Source organism: Perca flavescens, chromosome 23 (assembly GCF_004354835.1).
Source record: "Perca flavescens isolate YP-PL-M2 chromosome 23, PFLA_1.0, whole genome shotgun sequence".
NCBI lineage: Eukaryota > Metazoa > Chordata > Actinopteri > Perciformes > Percidae > Perca > Perca flavescens.
In genome coordinates, this window is record NC_041353.1 from 8,716,547 (window position 1) to 8,734,470 (window position 17,924).

The following is a 17,924-nucleotide window of genomic DNA, read 5'->3' on the forward strand; positions in this document are numbered from 1 at the left end:
TTTTTTTATAAGTTCGAGTTTCAAATCTACACATAAGGTTGTTGCCCTTTATCAGTTATCTGGCCGCCGATAAAGCGTAAGCGCGTAGGTTTCTGTGTTCGCATACTCGTGCATCAGTGCATTGTCTAAATGATGTCTGATGGCAGAGAGAGATTCTGTAATTACACCAGCTGCCTGTGAGCGACAGAGCCTCTCAGTGCTGTGGTGTCAGTTCACACCTGGCTCAGACCCAGACTGGCAATAGTACTCCCGAGTGCTGCGGCTAGGCCAAGAGGTCATGAACCTGTGCTGCACTGTGGTCATCCAGGTACGAATCGCAAGGACTGCTTTCTTTTCTTCTTCCAAACAGAAGTGCACAACAAAAACATGAAGGCCAGATGAGGTCAGCTAACAGAGACTGGCAGTAATGCTCAACCCCCTGAACTTCTGTTAAGAATCGAGAGAGAGTGGGGGAGGTTTCTCTGAAGCCTGCATTTGGTAACTGCTTTTTACTTGCAACCATAAACATCGTCAGCACGTAGACACAAACCTTCAGGAGTAACGAATGAAGCTCAGTATAATAAAGTGTCACTTTTTACACTGCTTAGAGGTTATAAATAACCAAAATCAAACCCACAAAACTTAACTAAAATCAAAGTACCAAAACCACACAGTCTTCACTTACTAGCAGAATGTTGGGATATGTCTGTCTATTCTGCGTGTGATTTCATCCTACAGAAATATTCTGAACAGCAAAGTTCTGCATTATAACACTGATAAACTTGGTCTATACTGTAAATGGACTTTTTTTTTTTTACACAAAACAAAAACTGCCTTTATTTAGCATTTACTCACAGATGAATACCAGTCAACTGGAGCTCAAACAATTAGTCGATTGAAAGAATTAGATTGATGGTCTTTGAAAAACAAAACAAAAATGTAATTGCCTACAAAGTGCTGGTTACGAATGCTCAGATATGAATTTTTTCTCAGTCCTCTATGATAGTAAATTGAATATACTGGGTTTTGGACTGTTGGTTGGAAAAAAAACAAGCATATTTGAAGAGGTTTTCTTGAATTTTGGGAAGGTTTGATTGGAATTTTTCCATAATTGACATTTTAGAGACAAAGATAAAATTAAGAAAATTGGGAGATTAATCAAAAATGAAAACCAATTGCAGTAGTCAACATATCTTTTCTTAAATGCCTTTTTATAAACCCTTAACCCAATATGAAAGCCCACACCTTTCTTAATGTCTCTCCTGAAGGCTGTAAGGAGATCTGAATTTGTGGATGCAGTGTATTTTACAGATTCAAGTCATTTAGATATCCCTTTCCACAAAAACTGTTCCAATAAAAAAATCATTACTACTTGTTAAACAACAAATGTCATCCACTGCAAGGCCACCAAGAGCTCTAAGGATTAATTTTAATTACTCTGCGCCGATTCCCTTAAAGCTCAGTGTTGGGGCATTTACAGGAAACTTATCTCAACATCAGCAGTCACATACAAATGAAATATTGATCCGAGAGTTAAACCAGAGGAAGTGGTAACATGAACACTATTCTCATCAGAAGATTGTTTTGGATACAGAAACTACAACAAGTTAAACCAGAGGAAGTGGTAATATGAACACTATTCTCATCAGAAGATCGTTTTGGATACTGAAACTACAACATCACCAGGCCACAAAAATGGAACCGACAACACCGCGCGTAAAACCTCACTTTACTTCTCACTATGGAGCAAATCATATGGGGAGTTTATTATGAAAGGAATAATGAATAGAGTGTTTGAGGACACAGACTTGGATGGGTTTCATTTTCACCCAGCATGCATTGGAGGTGTGGTTTTGCAATTCTTCAGCTGCAGAGAGCTCAGTGGCCTTATGAAGAAGCCATTACCACAGTGGCTGACAATAGGGTTCATGCTTTCAGCAGCCTGACACAGTCACACATGTACAGTTGACATGCAGTGATGATGGGAACAGGCCTTATTGGGGAGGCGGTATCAAGCCCTTATTACAGAAACCGAGCAGAGCAAAGCCACAGCTGCCCTGTGACTTATCTTGCAGGCTCATGTTCCTAATGTGGAAAGCAGCATGGATCAGGATATCACCGAGGCTCCGCTGCAAATTCCTCGAAGCTGCCTTTACTGCTCCATGAAACATGTTCACTCTGGGGGTGATCACTCAATATCAACCTTCAATGGAATAATCTCATTTAATGACTCAAAACAAACCTAAATTTCTTTTTCCTAATAATGTTCTCTGAAGCTTCCCAGAAAACAACTAGGTAATTTGGTACAGCTTTTAGAGAACATTGACATTTCCTTGTAAGAAAGCCTCAATTTAAATTTCATTCAGTATTTTATTTTTTTTATTTTAATTTTTTTTAAAACTATATGCTGGCTTGTAGACAAATTTCACATTTTTGAATGTTCAGCTGACCTGCACCGATGAAAGACTGGAAGATTGCACTGACAATAAGCTGGAATCAACTAATTGGAGGCCAGTTAATTGGATACCAACTGACACTTCCACTTAGTTAGTACCAATTGACACTTCCAGTTAGTACCAATTGACACTTCCACTTAGTACCAATTGACACTTCCATTTAGTTAGTACCAATTGACACTTCCATTTAATTGGTACCAAATTGACATTTCTAGGAAACTTCCTGGGAAATCATTCAGAAATTAAGAATCCCTAAAATACTGTTAAACGCGTACATGATGTTTCACATCTCATGACCGACCTCAACCACTTAAAATATATGGTGATGGCAGGAAAGAAATATATTCAAAGACCTTTCTAAATTAAAATTTAAGACTAATACCGTGAGGGAACTAAGTTTAATGCTCTACTTTATACACACAATCGATAGCTTCACTTTGTGCTGCTGCCGGTCAGGTTTATAATTAATGACACAGGAAGTCTGACGTCCGTTGGTGAGCTGTTAGAGTCTCTCCCATCCATCCGATTACAGCCGAGGTGGAAAACACACTGATGGTTTGGACACGGACACACACATGCGGACACACACACGTGGACACACACACTGCTGTCTGCTGGGAACAAGGCGAGGTGTGGAGAGTAAAAGACTGCTCTCTTCCTGGGAAGGAGCCACTCAGCGACACACCGTACCCTTCCGCCAGAGTAACTTTTTTGGGGTGAATGTAGCTCTTTAAGTGGCCAGATGCTTTTATGCTTCATTTGAAGCAAACAGGGTGGCAAACAGGACTACTTTGGAATTAGCAATAAGGGGGTGGTTACAAGAGTCTTCTCATTGCCCAGACAAGTCATTAATAATGCTGCAACTCATTACTTTCTACGTAAATTTATTTTCTTCATCATCGTTTAATCTATAAAATGCCAGTGCTGGCACGCCAGATGTCAGGCTTCATCTTTTCCTTCCGCTGTCTGTTTAACAAGGGCACGGTCGCTGCATCCGCCCAAGAAGAGTGGCTTCTTTACATTTCTTTTAACCAATCGCAGAGTGTCGTTGTCGACCATCATCCCCCTACCCACTATTCCAGAATAAGTGCCAATTGAAAAAAAAAATAAAAAAAAATAAATAAATCAGCTAATCACCATACATTGAAAGATTTCAAGACAGAAGCTGGTACCAGCAAATAGTATCTTTTTCATGAATGACTTAAAAGCTGCACCAAACCAATAATAGCAATGGATCAAATGACTTTTTACTATTAAAAAAAAAAAAAAAAAAAAAAAAAAAAAAAAAAAAAAGAAAAAAGAAAAGCATAACTCATAGTGACAAACCCACAGAATCACCCAAAATCAAATTTAAGTGAGTGAGCATTTAGCGGTAAAAGAGCCAGATATTTTTCTCAGGGTTTGGTGGAGCCTGAAACAGAGCTAGAGTGTGAGGAACTGGACTTCAATGAATCCAGAAACATGACAAATGAATGCTAAGGTTGCTCCATGTCCACTGGCAACCCTTTGCTAAGACGTTAGCCATAACAACTCAAAAGGTTATTTTAGTGTTGTGTTTACAGCTTGTTGTGTGCAATGCAATCAATTCCCAAAATTTTCCACCAATTGTTTTAGCACACCAAACTAAAAGCAAAATGTAATGACTTTGACCTGAAAAGTAAATACATGGTAATAATGAATAGGCCATACAGTCACTTGATAGTCAACAACTTGTTGCCTTTATCTCCTCTGTATCCTTCCAGTACTGGGATGCGTTGTGTTGCCTGCATGGAGGATGCAATGACAATTAGCTACTGCTCTCATTTCTGTTCCACTAATTAGCAGGCAAGTGAAAGGAAATGCCCTGGTAGATTGTAATGCTCAGGTCTCAGGGAAAGAAAGGACCATCAAGTATTAAAGAGGAAGGTCTTGGCTGCCGGCCATACTGGCCAAGCATAGGACGGGTTTCTTTTTTCAAAAGCCCAGGGTTGGGCCACCCCGACATCCCTGATGGGGTCGAAGACAAACGTCACTCTACATTAACCCCAGAGGCTGTTACTTTTACTCTTATGTGAAGAGAGTAAATATGAGAGAAGGCAACCTTTTCCCTCTTAAGCAACTAAACATTATAGCCTCAAGAATGAGCAGCTTGCAGCCAAGTCAGGTAGCCAGTTGTAGCCTGATATGGAGAATCTTGTATGTTTCGGGAAGTGAACAAAGGATGCACTTTCAAGCCCTGCAGATACAAATGAGGAACTTCGGGTTAATTTGTGGTCAAGGGTATTTACCAAGGGTCAGCAACACAGCCTTCAAACAGCAAGAGCAACTTTAACCCCAAGTCCCTAAACTAACGGCAGGTAATAAATAGCAGATGTGCCAGCTAATTTCTCAGTTGCATCAATCAGCTCGTCCTTCGGGGCACTATACATTAGCAGATACAAACCTGTGAACATTTTGACCTTCTCCAGATAATTATCGTAAAGTAAAACCAAAAGTATGAAACAGCTGTCATTTTATAGACTCCTGGTTTCAACCAGTACAAAAAGCCAACAGTTTAGTTTAAGAAACTCATCGGACTTCCTCTTCTATCAAGTTAAAACATCCTTTCTCTCCTTAACTCACACTCCATGGTTTACACATTAAAAGAATGCATTTTAATGTTTATATCCAACTCAAATATCCTGTTTCAACAACAAAAATACATCACATTGAGATCATTTCATGCAGCCTTATACAGTATATTCAAGTCACCCATTGAATAGGGGAAGCCTGCGATGTATGATTCGCACGGCTCACAAACAGAGTGAAAATAGTTGTTTTGGAGAACAAATTGATGGTTTTGTCCTCTTCTGACTGTGGAAGTTTAATTTTTTTTTTTTTTAAATCATCATTAGGACCCTTTCTGTTCACTCCTGGGTGGTTATGACTCATCAGTTGAATCACTTCTCTCATACAGTAATCTCTTGTGTAAACCGGTAAAGTGGTGTTGCAATAACTGCCAGCTCATCACAGGGTGAAACATTCACTTAACATTGCAAGAATATTCACTGCCGTCACCAAAGCTATTGGTACAAGGTCAAACAGAATGGTCGAGAAGTATAACCCAATCTAGAATCAGAATGGGTAAACCATTGTTGACTGTTCTGATCTAGCAGTTAAGCGTCAATGAAAACTGTTAAGGTTTGTTAGTGCGTAATTTACTGTAGCTAAATCTTTATTTAAAACCCATGTTATTCTTAAGTTCTGAATTGCCTTTGTTCTTAATTTCATTAATTATACATTCAAACTGTATACGGTTATAACGTCAAAATCATTTCTTCCCACTCTTTAAAGCACTTGGTCATTATAAATTCAATTAGATTTGGGTGACTGATCTGCACTAGGGTTTTTATAGCTACATATTGCACCTTCTACGATCATGTTAAATAAAGTAATAAAAAGCAAATGAAAGATCCACCGTTTCTATAAACAATCTGTGATATGTAACATTTCAGCATTTCTTATGAAAAAAAAACCAAAAAAAAAAAAACCCAGTAAATCTAATGAAAAGGGGAATAAAAAAAAAAATTTAAATCAAATGTTAAATATTCAACTAAATATCGCACAGTTGATTGATTGCGGTCTTCACGATTAGTTAATCGTATTCTTTCAATCCACGGTTTCGATTTCATTCAGCCCTAATCTGCTCACTTTTAAAAAGATCATACATACATACATACATACATACATACTTTTAGAAATTTGTATTTAACATCAGCCATTGCTTTCCAATCAGTTTCATGCAGTGGGAAAATCAATTACAAAGCTCTTAAAATAGGATTGGGTATAAAAGGCTTCTTAACCAAGCAAAGCAGGCAGACCTCCATAGGCCCTATATTCACTGTACATCAATTGCTTTTTTGGTAATGTAATGGATTATGTATTGGAATTACACCATTTAAGTACAACAGCAACTGAAGCAGGTTCGACATTACTAGGGATGTGTTGGAATGAAGTTTAGAGACCTTAATTGTTGGTTTAGAGTGTGCATTTTTACAAAATTAAGCCGAATTTTAGTAAAATTTCCACAAACTTGACAAAACATGGAGTAGGAGTACTGGTTCATCTCTTGGTTTATGTTATAAAGTTCAAATTGTTGTGTGAACATGAGCAGCTGTACAAGAACTTCCCCTACTTTGGTATACAAATCAGGAAATATCTCATCTAGGGCAGCACCTTACAATCATTTTCATTTTTAAAATTGGAAGAAAGCTCAGTTGCGCTTGAGCTTTAGAAAAGCTCGGTGAAATGTAGCTTGTGTGGACGCTACCGCACCATAAACTATGGCTTACGGGCCAACTACTAATAATAGAGCTAAGTTAGTGAAAATGCATTGATTCAGAAAACAGTGACGCTGCTTGCAACACAAGTTGGAATTTAGTGCTGCGACGCTGTCGGCACAGGTTGCTAATGTAGGCTACTTTTTAAATTTGCCAGAAGGTGTCATAGTAACACATACTGGTTCAATGGATTTGTGTACAATCAAACCGGTTAAATCGGTTTCCAGTTAAACAGGAAAATTGGCCCTACTCGCAGAGCCTTTGTGTGCCATGTGAAAAACTACTGGTTTTATTCTATAGTAAAACCTCAAAAGTTTATTTACCATCATATCTGGAAAAAGAAAAACAAGAAAATTCTCGCATTCAAGAAGCTAAAACCAGAAATGAAATTCAAATGAATTCATCAGCATCAGTTTTAAATATAGAACTGCTGCCTGGAACAGCAAGAAAGATAAATCCCAATTCTAAACTGTAAAGCTACTATGATTTAGTCATACATCTAAATAATAAGGTGCAAACCAAAAGGAGTTGCAGTACTTCTATTTAAAAATAAATAAAAGAAGTCTAAACTGAGATGTATGCATGATCCATTGCATGTTACATCATACTTCGTTTAACATTATTGAATGATAAGGCTAACAATATGGGTTTCTCTCCTCCTCCGCACTGACAACATAGTGATTTCCACCCTTGCAGTGGTGGTTTCTGCTGATGAGGAAGCACACTGCAATCCCCTCACCCCAGAGACCACATCTTAACACCACTGCCTCTCTCAAACTGCCTGAAACTGTGGACACGCCGAGATGCAAGAAAGAAAACAGCTCCCACGCTGCTGCTGCTCTCCCCTTATGCCTCTGCACTCACTCTACCCATACTACTACTCTGTGGTATGGAAATGCATGGAGGAGGATAGGGGCAGGAAAAAAAAAGCATCTACTGAGCATTCAAAGACCTGCAACAGGAGACGGAAAAGGAAGCACATGTGCAAAGTGGAGAGTTGTGAAAGAGAAATGATGAAAGAAGAGAGCTGAGAGGGTATTGCAGAAACAGTCGTGGCTGGAGGTGAGAGCACAGGATGAGCGGCTGCACACATGTAAACAAGGAAGGCATACACAAAGACAAAAGAGCGACTTTCTAAAAAAATCGGCCCTGACCTGTTCTTGGTTATGAAATCCAACAATTAACTAAATTCTCAGGAGACAATTGAAGGTTGAGAATCAAATGCTTTCTGGCAGCATCTGATCACTTAGTGCGGCTATAAATATATAGCTGAGGGGGCGACCTCTAGCTCACCCAGTAGGAGTGTGTGCCCCATGTAGACGGAGGCCTTTGCAGCGGCCCGGGTTTGAATGAGACCCTTTTCTGCATGTCATCTCCCTCCCACCTTTCCTGTCTACCACTGTCACTCTGAAATAAAGGGGAAAAAGCCCCACCCCCCCAAAAAAAGAATCTTAAATATATAAATGAGCACACATTCACACACCCAACACTTATCTGAGAGCAAAATATAGGTCATCTTGTGATAATTGGAGCTCCATTTGTGATCTTGATTTAGAAATCAGCTCAAGGCACTTTTCTTATTGTTACGTCTTGCAGCATAGCGAGATTATAGCGAGAGATGGTGAAAGGTTCATGATCAAACATCAAAACGCCTTTTCAGAGGGAAATCTGCAGGTTAGCACAATTTGACGGACTGATATTTCATGCGAGGCTTTTTCTAAATAAAAGAAGTGGTATTAGTTTTATAACTTGACATGTACAGTTTCCATGAAGAGTTAATTTGTCATACAAGCTCCAACATTGAGTGGGAATAACGCACGTTTGTGTCAATATACAGTGAGAGAGAGAGAGAGAGAGAGAGCGAGAGAGAGAGAGAGAGCGAGAGAGCGAGAGAGCGAGAGAGCTATAATTGTAAACTGAATATATGGTAGTTTCGGGCTGTTGAACAGCCACTTTGGCCTGTGGAAAATTATTTGTCGCTATTTAGACTAAATCAAAAAAAAATAATAATTGATAAGTATTTAGTTGCAGCTCTACTTTAAAGTTACAAAAAATAAATATCAATGCAACTTTTGACTGTCTCTGTGCAGTGATTCATGGAGCTAATAAAATAACACATATACACACACAATAATAAAGCTATTAAAATGATGATCTTGCACTGCTGGCTATAAGCTCTGCAGGGTTTTATTTTTCCCCCAATTAGATTTCAATTTGAATTGACATGACACCCCTGCACTGTAACCAAAAAAGGGGGATAATGCACACAAAATTAGTGGAGTCCACAGTGGAGTAGATTTTAAGTTTGATATTCAAAAGGATAAACTTTGAGAAATAGGTCGAAAGATACAGGACTGACTGCTCTGATGTGGGGTAGGTCAGGTAGCTCTGTTTCAAGCTCTTTGTACAGTAAAAATGTGTTCTAGTCTAAAGTAAAAATCACATGCAAGCACCACCACACAGCTTCCCTGTAAGGGAATTCATTCAAATTGGCATCTGTGGTCTGATGTGGACCCATGTAGTCTCAGAACAGAAACTAAAAAAGTCAAAGTCTGATCAGAACACAAGCTGCTGCCCAGTCACTTCAGATGGGCTCACTTTCACATGGCAAAACACTAATTTATCACTACGATAGTTACAAACAATGTAGCGAAATTAATCCGTGCCAACACTCCATTCGTAAAGACCCTCTTCCGGTAAAACTTTCCAAATTAAAAAAAAAAAAAAAAAAAAAAAAAAAAAAAAAAAAAAAGTAGGCCTACCAACATTAGGTCTGCTATGGATTAGCCTATTTTGTGTATCAATTAAGATGTCAATTATTCCATCCATTAGTCGTTTGGGCTACAAAACGTCAGAATCTCATCGGAGACTCTATAGGCTACTTTTGCTTAACAAATAATTAAAATATATTTGATTAATCAACTACTTATTTAATATCAAACCAATATACACACACTTGCAGGGGAATATGAAATAGACCGAAAACTGTTCAATATAGGCCATTATATTTTTGGTATGATTTTTTTTTGAAGGAAACCATGTAAAATTGTATAGGCCTATTGTAAGTGATAGAAAACTTCTTATGACCCAAGTTTGGCAACACCTTCTGAGTCATGAATCCCCCATTGCTTCCGAGGCACACTAATCTCTATAGCCTATCTATCTAAGACCTCTTCCCAGGACTGAGTGGGTGTGTTTAGATTGACATCTTCCTGAGTCAGAAGAACGGAAATCACCTGTGTGGGTGTTCACAGGTTTTAATTGTAAATGTCGTATTTTAATGTGTATAGGCTATAGGTAGGAAGCCACAGCCCGGACTTCCCGTATCGTTGGCGTTAACGGCTGCTAGCTTGCCGCAGCTGCTTCACGCCGACTACGGCTCGAGCTGCGCCTCAACCCGCTGCCCTGCTGTCGGAGGCGGCTTCAGACCCGTGCTAACTGCGCGCTCTCTCTCCTTTCAAACTCCCACATTTAGACCGAGACAAACAAATGATAATAAATCCTAAACAATATGGATTTTCCCAACTGAGTGTGCTCGGAGACGTTTTCAGTTCCGGCGTGTTGATGCTCACTGCAGCGGCGTGCCACGACACGGCTTCCCAAAACCCATATTCAAATACCCTACTAATAAACAAGCCCCCGGCGATTTAAATTAAAACAATTAAAAAAAAACAAAAAACTTTAAAATCCTTCCAACCGTGGACATGAATTGGTGCGGGCAGCTGTGCGGTACGGCAGATGCGGACACCCTTCCTTCTCCCAACGGCTGCCTGGGCTCTGGCTGCTGGATACTTCCACGGCTCCGCCGACTTGCTGCCTGTCTTCCCACTACAGCAGCTAGACACAGACTGCCAGTCTGCCACACAAATGTTAAGATACCGAGTGGGCAGGGCGCGTCACCTCGCCCGTGGGCCCTCCCCTAGTCCAGCCGATACACGCCGTTCTGTTATTTCTGAAAGCGAAGACCGCGTCACGCCAAATTTCATTAAAAAAATCTCGGAAGTTAACGTGGGTTGCGTGATGTGCATTGAGTCGTTATTCGTTGGAAAGCGTTCTGTCTGAATGATCAGAAAATTAAATTGGGCACATGCCAAACACAAACATAAACGCATTATTTCACTGAAATAGGCCTAACGTTTAAATGGTTTGCGTTGCAAAATAGACTGTGCAGTTTTCATAAAGCTAAACCTTCAGATGATAGCCATATGAGGATGGTAGTGACATATTCTTTTGTCATATCTCTATCCACTCATAATATATCAATGTATAGGCTACTGGGATCCAAGAAAACGTTTGCAGCCTGTAAATAATGTCACTCAAAATATAGCCTATGCTATTGTGACCCGAAACACTAGCAAGTGGACCATCTATTGCTAGAAGAGCATAAATCAGGAGATAAACAATTAATAGGATACAACAAGATAAAAAAAAACAAATTAATTTGATCATCCCAAACCAGAACATTTCACTCAATGTGCTCCACTTTAAGTGTCTCTAAATTTGAAACATAAGCCTTAGCCCATCTCCTAACAAAACGATCTATCGCTCTTAAACTGAACCCATTGTTCATTCTGCATGTCAGGACGGGCCCTTTTTATTGACACCACTATAAAACATGCAAGGACAGGTCATTTGCCTCCCTGGTTGCAAAGCACTGATGTATAATTAAAGTTATCAAGTCCTTGGCATCAAAAACCACCATATCGGTTATTAGTTACATCCAGTCTGTTGCCAGGGGGACATTTAAAACTTTGGTTGGTGCCATTATTCCACACCTTACAGCTTTGATTATGACTCACATAGTTTCATAGTTTCACTGCACTTGGCTGAAGGGCACAGAGTTTGCTTTTTGCTACACAGCTATGCCATAACTTGAATATAATGGATAAAATGAATCTCTATTTGTAATATCTAATATCTATACAGCTGTGAAAGTATGAATGCAGGATACCACAACTCTGCAGATGATAGAACAGGTCGCACCCATGCATGCCAACTATTTAAAGGAAATGCAATATACGGGGTGTCAGAAGATGTGACTGCAAACTGGGTTTTGAGCAAAAACCTCAAAGTGGCCCTCACATGCTGACAGGACCTGCTTTAACAGGACAACCTCTCTCTCTCTCTCTCTCTCTTTAAAATAAAAAGCAGAAAGGAACAGGACAACCCTTAGCCTCCTTGTTGTGCAACATACTATGTTCCTCATCAGGCCTCATGTCACCTGTCCGTCATTACTGCACTTGCTTACTTAATTTCCTCTAGTGTTTTGTATTTTCTTTTGTTGCCTGCTGGATTATGCCTTTTTGGATTCAGACATGACGGTGCTGTGATACACTTAAAACTGTGTTTCAACATTAATGAGCATGAAATGGACTTCCTAGAGCCTGTGCTGCTCCCAAATGAGTTGATTATTTCTCTGTAACTCTAAAGAAAATCTGGCTAACTAATGACGAGGGAATAGATCTCCCCTGTTCTGTAAACATAGCTTCTCTGGCTTCCCACGTGAAGCAGTCCAAATGAGGTGACAGTGAGATAGTACAGAGGAATCTGCTTGGATGCAGCAAAACAATTCCTGGCTCACTTCAGATTAAAGCATAAAGTTACGGCTATGGTGAGGCAATTTGAGAGCCAGATACTGAAACCCTTGATCACTGGAGGTGCTGTTAAAAGATTTTTGTTGTTGTTGTTGTGTGCAATACAGAGAAGTCTTCTTGATGGATGAACTCATTGTACTCTGTGTTATCTCTGCACTGCAGTTATTTTACTGGCAAGTTGTTTAGTGTTGATGAGGATGAAGCAATTCAGTGGGGGCGGAGGAGGTAAAGCAATCCATCAAACGCTGCTGTGAGAATCTGAGTCATGTAAGTGTGTCTGGGAGATACATAAGGGCAGTGTGGTGCTGTCAGATGCAAGTTAGATCCAGCGATGTGAGCCATACAGGTAAACAGTCATTTGTGCAGTTTATGAACCGTTACAACTCATAAAACTGCTGTATGACACCCTACTCATGCATATGCATCTGATTTCAACACAACAATGTATAAACTATGAGTTATTTCCTTAGAGTGCCATTTGGTGAACAAGTCGAAGGTTGTTTCTACAACTCTAATGTCCTCGGTGTCTCCTCAGAAACAGCAGAGCCGTCTGTAAAGGCCTGTACTATCAGCTTGCCTTTCTCCCGATGGAGACATGAGTACAGCTCTGGACTGATTCGCCCCGGTGGAGAATACAGGCCCCAGCCAGGAGCTTCCAGGAGCTGGGAGCCCTAACCAGCACCGACTCTGCAGGAGAGCTCGTTCTCCTGCTCCTGCAGTACTTCCATCTCTCACACCGTGCTTCTTTTGTGTCTCTTTCCTGTCTGTTTGATGCAGATATACAGCATGTATACACCATCTTAATACTATACTGAAATAACAATAACGAGATATGAGGCAAAACAGAAGCAAAGTCACACTTCAAACGCATATAATTAAGTCTAAGGGTTGCTAAAATGTAAAATCCCATTTTAAATGAATCATGACACAAATTGCAATCTGTAGGAGGAAGGGTACTTAATAGTGTCTTTGAATTTCCCAAAGCTGTCAAAAAGGTTGGAGATCGAGTGAATGTCTACATGAGACACAAGAGCAGAGATACATTATTTAAGCAGGTATAATTGAAAGTGTATGCATCAAAATATGATGTTGAATTCTGCATTGTATGGAATCATAAAAGCACACTGGATGAATGGATACAATCCCTATAACATTATAACGAGGAAATGTCTGACCAATTCATTATTGTGAACCCAAGCAGCGTGAAAATATATGCCTGGTCTGTACTGACCTCTAGTGGAGACATGGAGAATGTGCACACAGAGCATAAAACCATTTTCTATTTAACCTGCACAAGGCTGACAGGGAAATATATTAATTAATTAAATGTTATTAAGGACCAATATCTCCTTGAAAAAGGACCTTTTTAGTAAGTATTTCCTGCTGTATTTCATCTGGCTTACCAGATGCCCCCATGTGGCCAAATTGTGACACTACAAACATTTAAGGAAAAGGAGTTTTAAGAAGAACTTCATGCAATTTGTTTTGTGGCTTTTTGTGAGCAAGTACACAAGTACTGGTAACAATTTATTTAAACCAAATGCCTATTTAGCATTTATAAGCAGTATATAATAAAAAATGGTTTATAACACACTATAATGTCGTTGTAAACAGATATTAGGAGCATATTTATGTTTATTAAGATATAGTATAACAATAACAGTTGTAATCATATAAAACATGTATATGAACATGAAATATGATGGTTTAAGTATTTAACAACAGAGCACACAGCCAATGAAGGCTATGAGATTTAGCTAAAAGCTCAGAAAAAGATCTAGCAACTCAGCCTGTGACAGTTGTATGATGTCTTCTAGTCTAGTTTAGAACTACATTATAGTGTGTCGCTTATAAATGTGGAGGGATAAAGTAAAGCGTTACCCACAAGCTTTTATATGAACTGTATGCATTAATAACAAGACACCCCATAATAAATCAAACAGCAGCTTGTCCCAAATAAATCTTTGATGTTGTGTCAAGATTTTCTTTTATTTTGACAGCGTTTCAGAATATCATACAGGTAAACAAGATTTTTGCAAAAGTTAATATATCCATAGTGTTGCATTTCATAAAAATAGTTGCTCCACTTAGTCTTTGTGACCATCAATAGTACACAGATTCATATTTATAGAGATATTTGTTCAGGGTCTATACACTGCTATAACACTACACAGTGATACTGAGCCGCTTGGGTGAGAGTTTATGGTGTAGCGTGTGCTGTTATTTTAACACGCAATTTTTTTTACACCTTTAGATGTTTTTTTTTGTTCTTTTTGCTTTCCATAGCTAACTACTTACAATTCGGCTCAATGGAGACAGCTTAGATGTGGAAAGCAGTGAGTTGTGCAAATGTTGAGCAAAAATACGCACATTTTTTGTTTTTGCGTCAAACAGAAAAAAGAAGAAGCAGTCCAGTCAAATGATGCATGATTGATGTTACAGTATGTAGGCAGCATTTGCTAACTTTAGTGTAACAAATGTCAAATTTAGTTTTGGGACCCTTTGTTATTATATTGATACTGCCCCTGCACACCATCTACAAGTGATTAAAGGTCCTGATTGTGCTTTAAAGTCAGCAGTTTATTCCTTGTGTAATTGGAAATTACAATGGCAACCATAATGACTTTTCTCCCTGTGCTCTTTCACACTGTTTTTCCACTGGAGGGGACACTTTGGTTCTGGGATTATTTTTTCTGTTGTCAGCTCATGCTGAGGAAAAATTGCCACTCAGAGTTGTCACACCTGCAGAGAGGGTACAGATGCTGAACAGATTCCTTGATCTTAAAATTGAGAGTTTGTGTAAAATCCTGCCCCGAACATCAAGTGTTCACTCACAATTTAGCAACTGTAACTATGCACTGCAGACCTGTTAAGCTTTGGATTACTCCACATTTCGAAGCAGTGTGCAGAAGTAATAATCCATTTTCTTAGCATTTCCAAAACCCAAATCACAGGAGCTTAAGCGTAAGAAAAGAACTAAACAGTGTCTGCTTTAATCGGAGCTGCGATCGTTAGCATGTCCTGCTTGTTCACTAGCTAGTTAGCAGCTCTGTCCTGCTCTTTATTGGATTGACATCCAGCCTGCGTTACCTGAGAGGGCTTTTGCCAACTTCATTGGTTAGTCCTCATCCTAAAAGACTTTTCTCTTGTAACGTTAAAAGTAAAAACATACCGTTTAATACAATTACAAAACAGCCAAACGGTGTTATATGAGAATGAAATAACAGTCTGATCTTAAATTTTTTAAGTACTAAAATACTAGTACTAATTAGCTCTACCCTGCAATAAAAACAATGCATGTCTGCTATATGATCATTAGATAGCATTGTCAGACCTACCTCCACAGCGTTGCGGAGTAAGGTCTTGCTGCTACACCACAGATACGTCCTAGGACGGTGGCTCTGCAAAATAGTCTCGGGAAGGAACTTGTTTTGGTGGAACATTTGAACCCGCAAAAGAAAACGCCACATAAAATATTAAATGAAGTTAACCGTTCAGAACCACCAGAACAACCAAGCAGGCATACCTTATTGCATGATGACATCCTGACATCCGGCGCGTGGCTCACGCGTCAGCCTTTATCCTGGAAATATACTTGATCCGGACTACGTGATCATCAACTGGTGAGAATGCTAACGTTTTGCCTGGGACATGTAGCTTTACCGTTAATATAATATATCCATGAGCTTTACCCTCTTCCAGCACAATATCATAACTGTAGCCATCAAGTAGATATTTGGGATCCTTTTTTGTTGTAAGATTTGTGTTTTAAAATGAGTCAAATGGAAACATTAAAAAGTCAGCCAGAGACACAGTTTCCAGCCAACTCATGGAGCTAAACATTAGCTTAATTAGCTAGCTAACTACAGCTGATACAATCTGACAGTTGTCCTTTCAGCTGCCAAAATCGTCAGTTTCTGTCTGAAAACAAGGACCCATTTCTTTTCAAAAATTAAGAACAATTCCGAGGTGTAAATCTGCCACCATTATCATTGTAAACTGCACGTGTGTCGTGCCAGAAAGCTTGACAGGCATAGTAACCGCAACTAAGATGGGCACAGTTTAGCGAAAGGTCAATTGTCAGGATGCATACATGTACACCTGTGCATGTAGCACAAAGCCTTCAAACAGTTTGCAATTCTGGGGCAGATATCCTGAAAATGTATCTAATCTACAGGGAGTTTGGCATGGAGATGGACTTGTTAATATCGCACCTAAAACAAATCAAACTCAGCCACTGACAGTTGCTGTGACAGGTGCAACCTCTTCTCAGCCAATCTGGAAATGATTCATTTTCAAATCGAGGGCATTCTTTTGTTCAGGTCACAGTTTGTTAGTCGTGCAAGCTTTTGACAAGCGAGATTGATTCTTTGATGACTTAATATCAGACTTTAGTAGTGTTTGTTTTGGGTGCAAAGCTCTGCTATGTGCTGACATTTGAATACACCATCTCATATGCCCAATTCTTCATGGAAATGACTAGTGTCAGACATAATGAAAACTATCAAATAAAGATCGTCAATACCTCTGACAATGGACTTACTTCATACATAAGCCTGCGGAATAAATGATATATTTCACTTTATCCCACTCGTATCTGAAAAAATACAGTTTATCATTTATAGCTGTAAAGTTGATGTTGTATAGCAGCCTGTTTTGAACCCTCTTAAGTGGTTTGGAGTTGAACCTTTGACTTAAAAGCCAACCTCTCTATCAGTCTAAGGCACTCTGCCCCACGGTCAGTATCATGCGAGCTCCCTTCTTTTACCATCCGGCTGGACACCACTGCCGCGGATTGCTTTGTATGTTAAGCACAGCAAATGAAAAAAATGGATTGACATGACACCCCTGCTGAACTCGGGATGATTCAAGCGCAAATTGATCGTGAAAACAACCGCAGCAGGCCTGCCAAGAGCCCAAACTGCAATCACAGGGCTGAACGGGAGAAGTCGGTGTGGTGAAAATTCTGCTCCATGTCGCGCATGGACTAGAATTTCCATCATGCTCAACTAAGGTTCTGTTCTCTTAAAGATGATCTTATTTACAAAATGATCCCACATATTCATATTCATTATAATATATATGTCTATAATCATCTGATAGATTCAAGATAGATTCAGGCCCATACAGTCTCTGTTAAGGCAAAGTTCTGTTGATGAGTAGATTTCATCTCTGCGGTCACTCTTTGTTCCATTCGCTCTCATCAAAAACAGGCAAACTTTCTTTTTAACATTCCATTTCATAAAATATCCAGACTCCATTGTGAAGATATATATATATATATATATATAAAAATCCAATCACAATTGACAGTTGTTTCCTGTCAGTTGTCTATTTGCAAGTTTGTCCCCCAGTTCTGTTTGAGGAGAACTCAAAATAGAGTTCTTTAAAGTTTTTTGCCCCCCAAATGATTCCCCGCCACGCTAAACACACATTCTACTTGATCTTCCATTCTTTTTGTTTTGTTTTGAAAGTGGATGATTTTCCAGTTCTTAAGGTGGTGGGTGTAAAATATTTCTCAAAATAATTTAGAGTACAATATCATAAATAAAACTTTCGGACTCTGTGGTCTATGGTAGAACGGGATGGAGGGGGGG

At 39.3% G+C, this 17,924-nt stretch overlaps 1 protein-coding gene across 1 annotated transcript in view; it reads right to left on the bottom strand.

Annotated features, from left to right (window-relative positions):
• The window catches only part of si:dkey-97m3.1 (fatty acyl-CoA reductase 1), a 46,693-nt gene extending 36,010 nt beyond the window's left edge, over positions 1-10,683 (bottom strand). Inside the window, exon 1 of the mRNA XM_028570294.1 lies at positions 10,431-10,683. Within this exon, the coding sequence (XP_028426095.1) occupies positions 10,431-10,439 (9 nt within the window). The 5' untranslated portion in view covers positions 10,440-10,683. The remainder of the gene's footprint in view (positions 1-10,430) is intronic.
• Between the last annotated feature and the right edge of the window lie 7,241 nt (positions 10,684-17,924).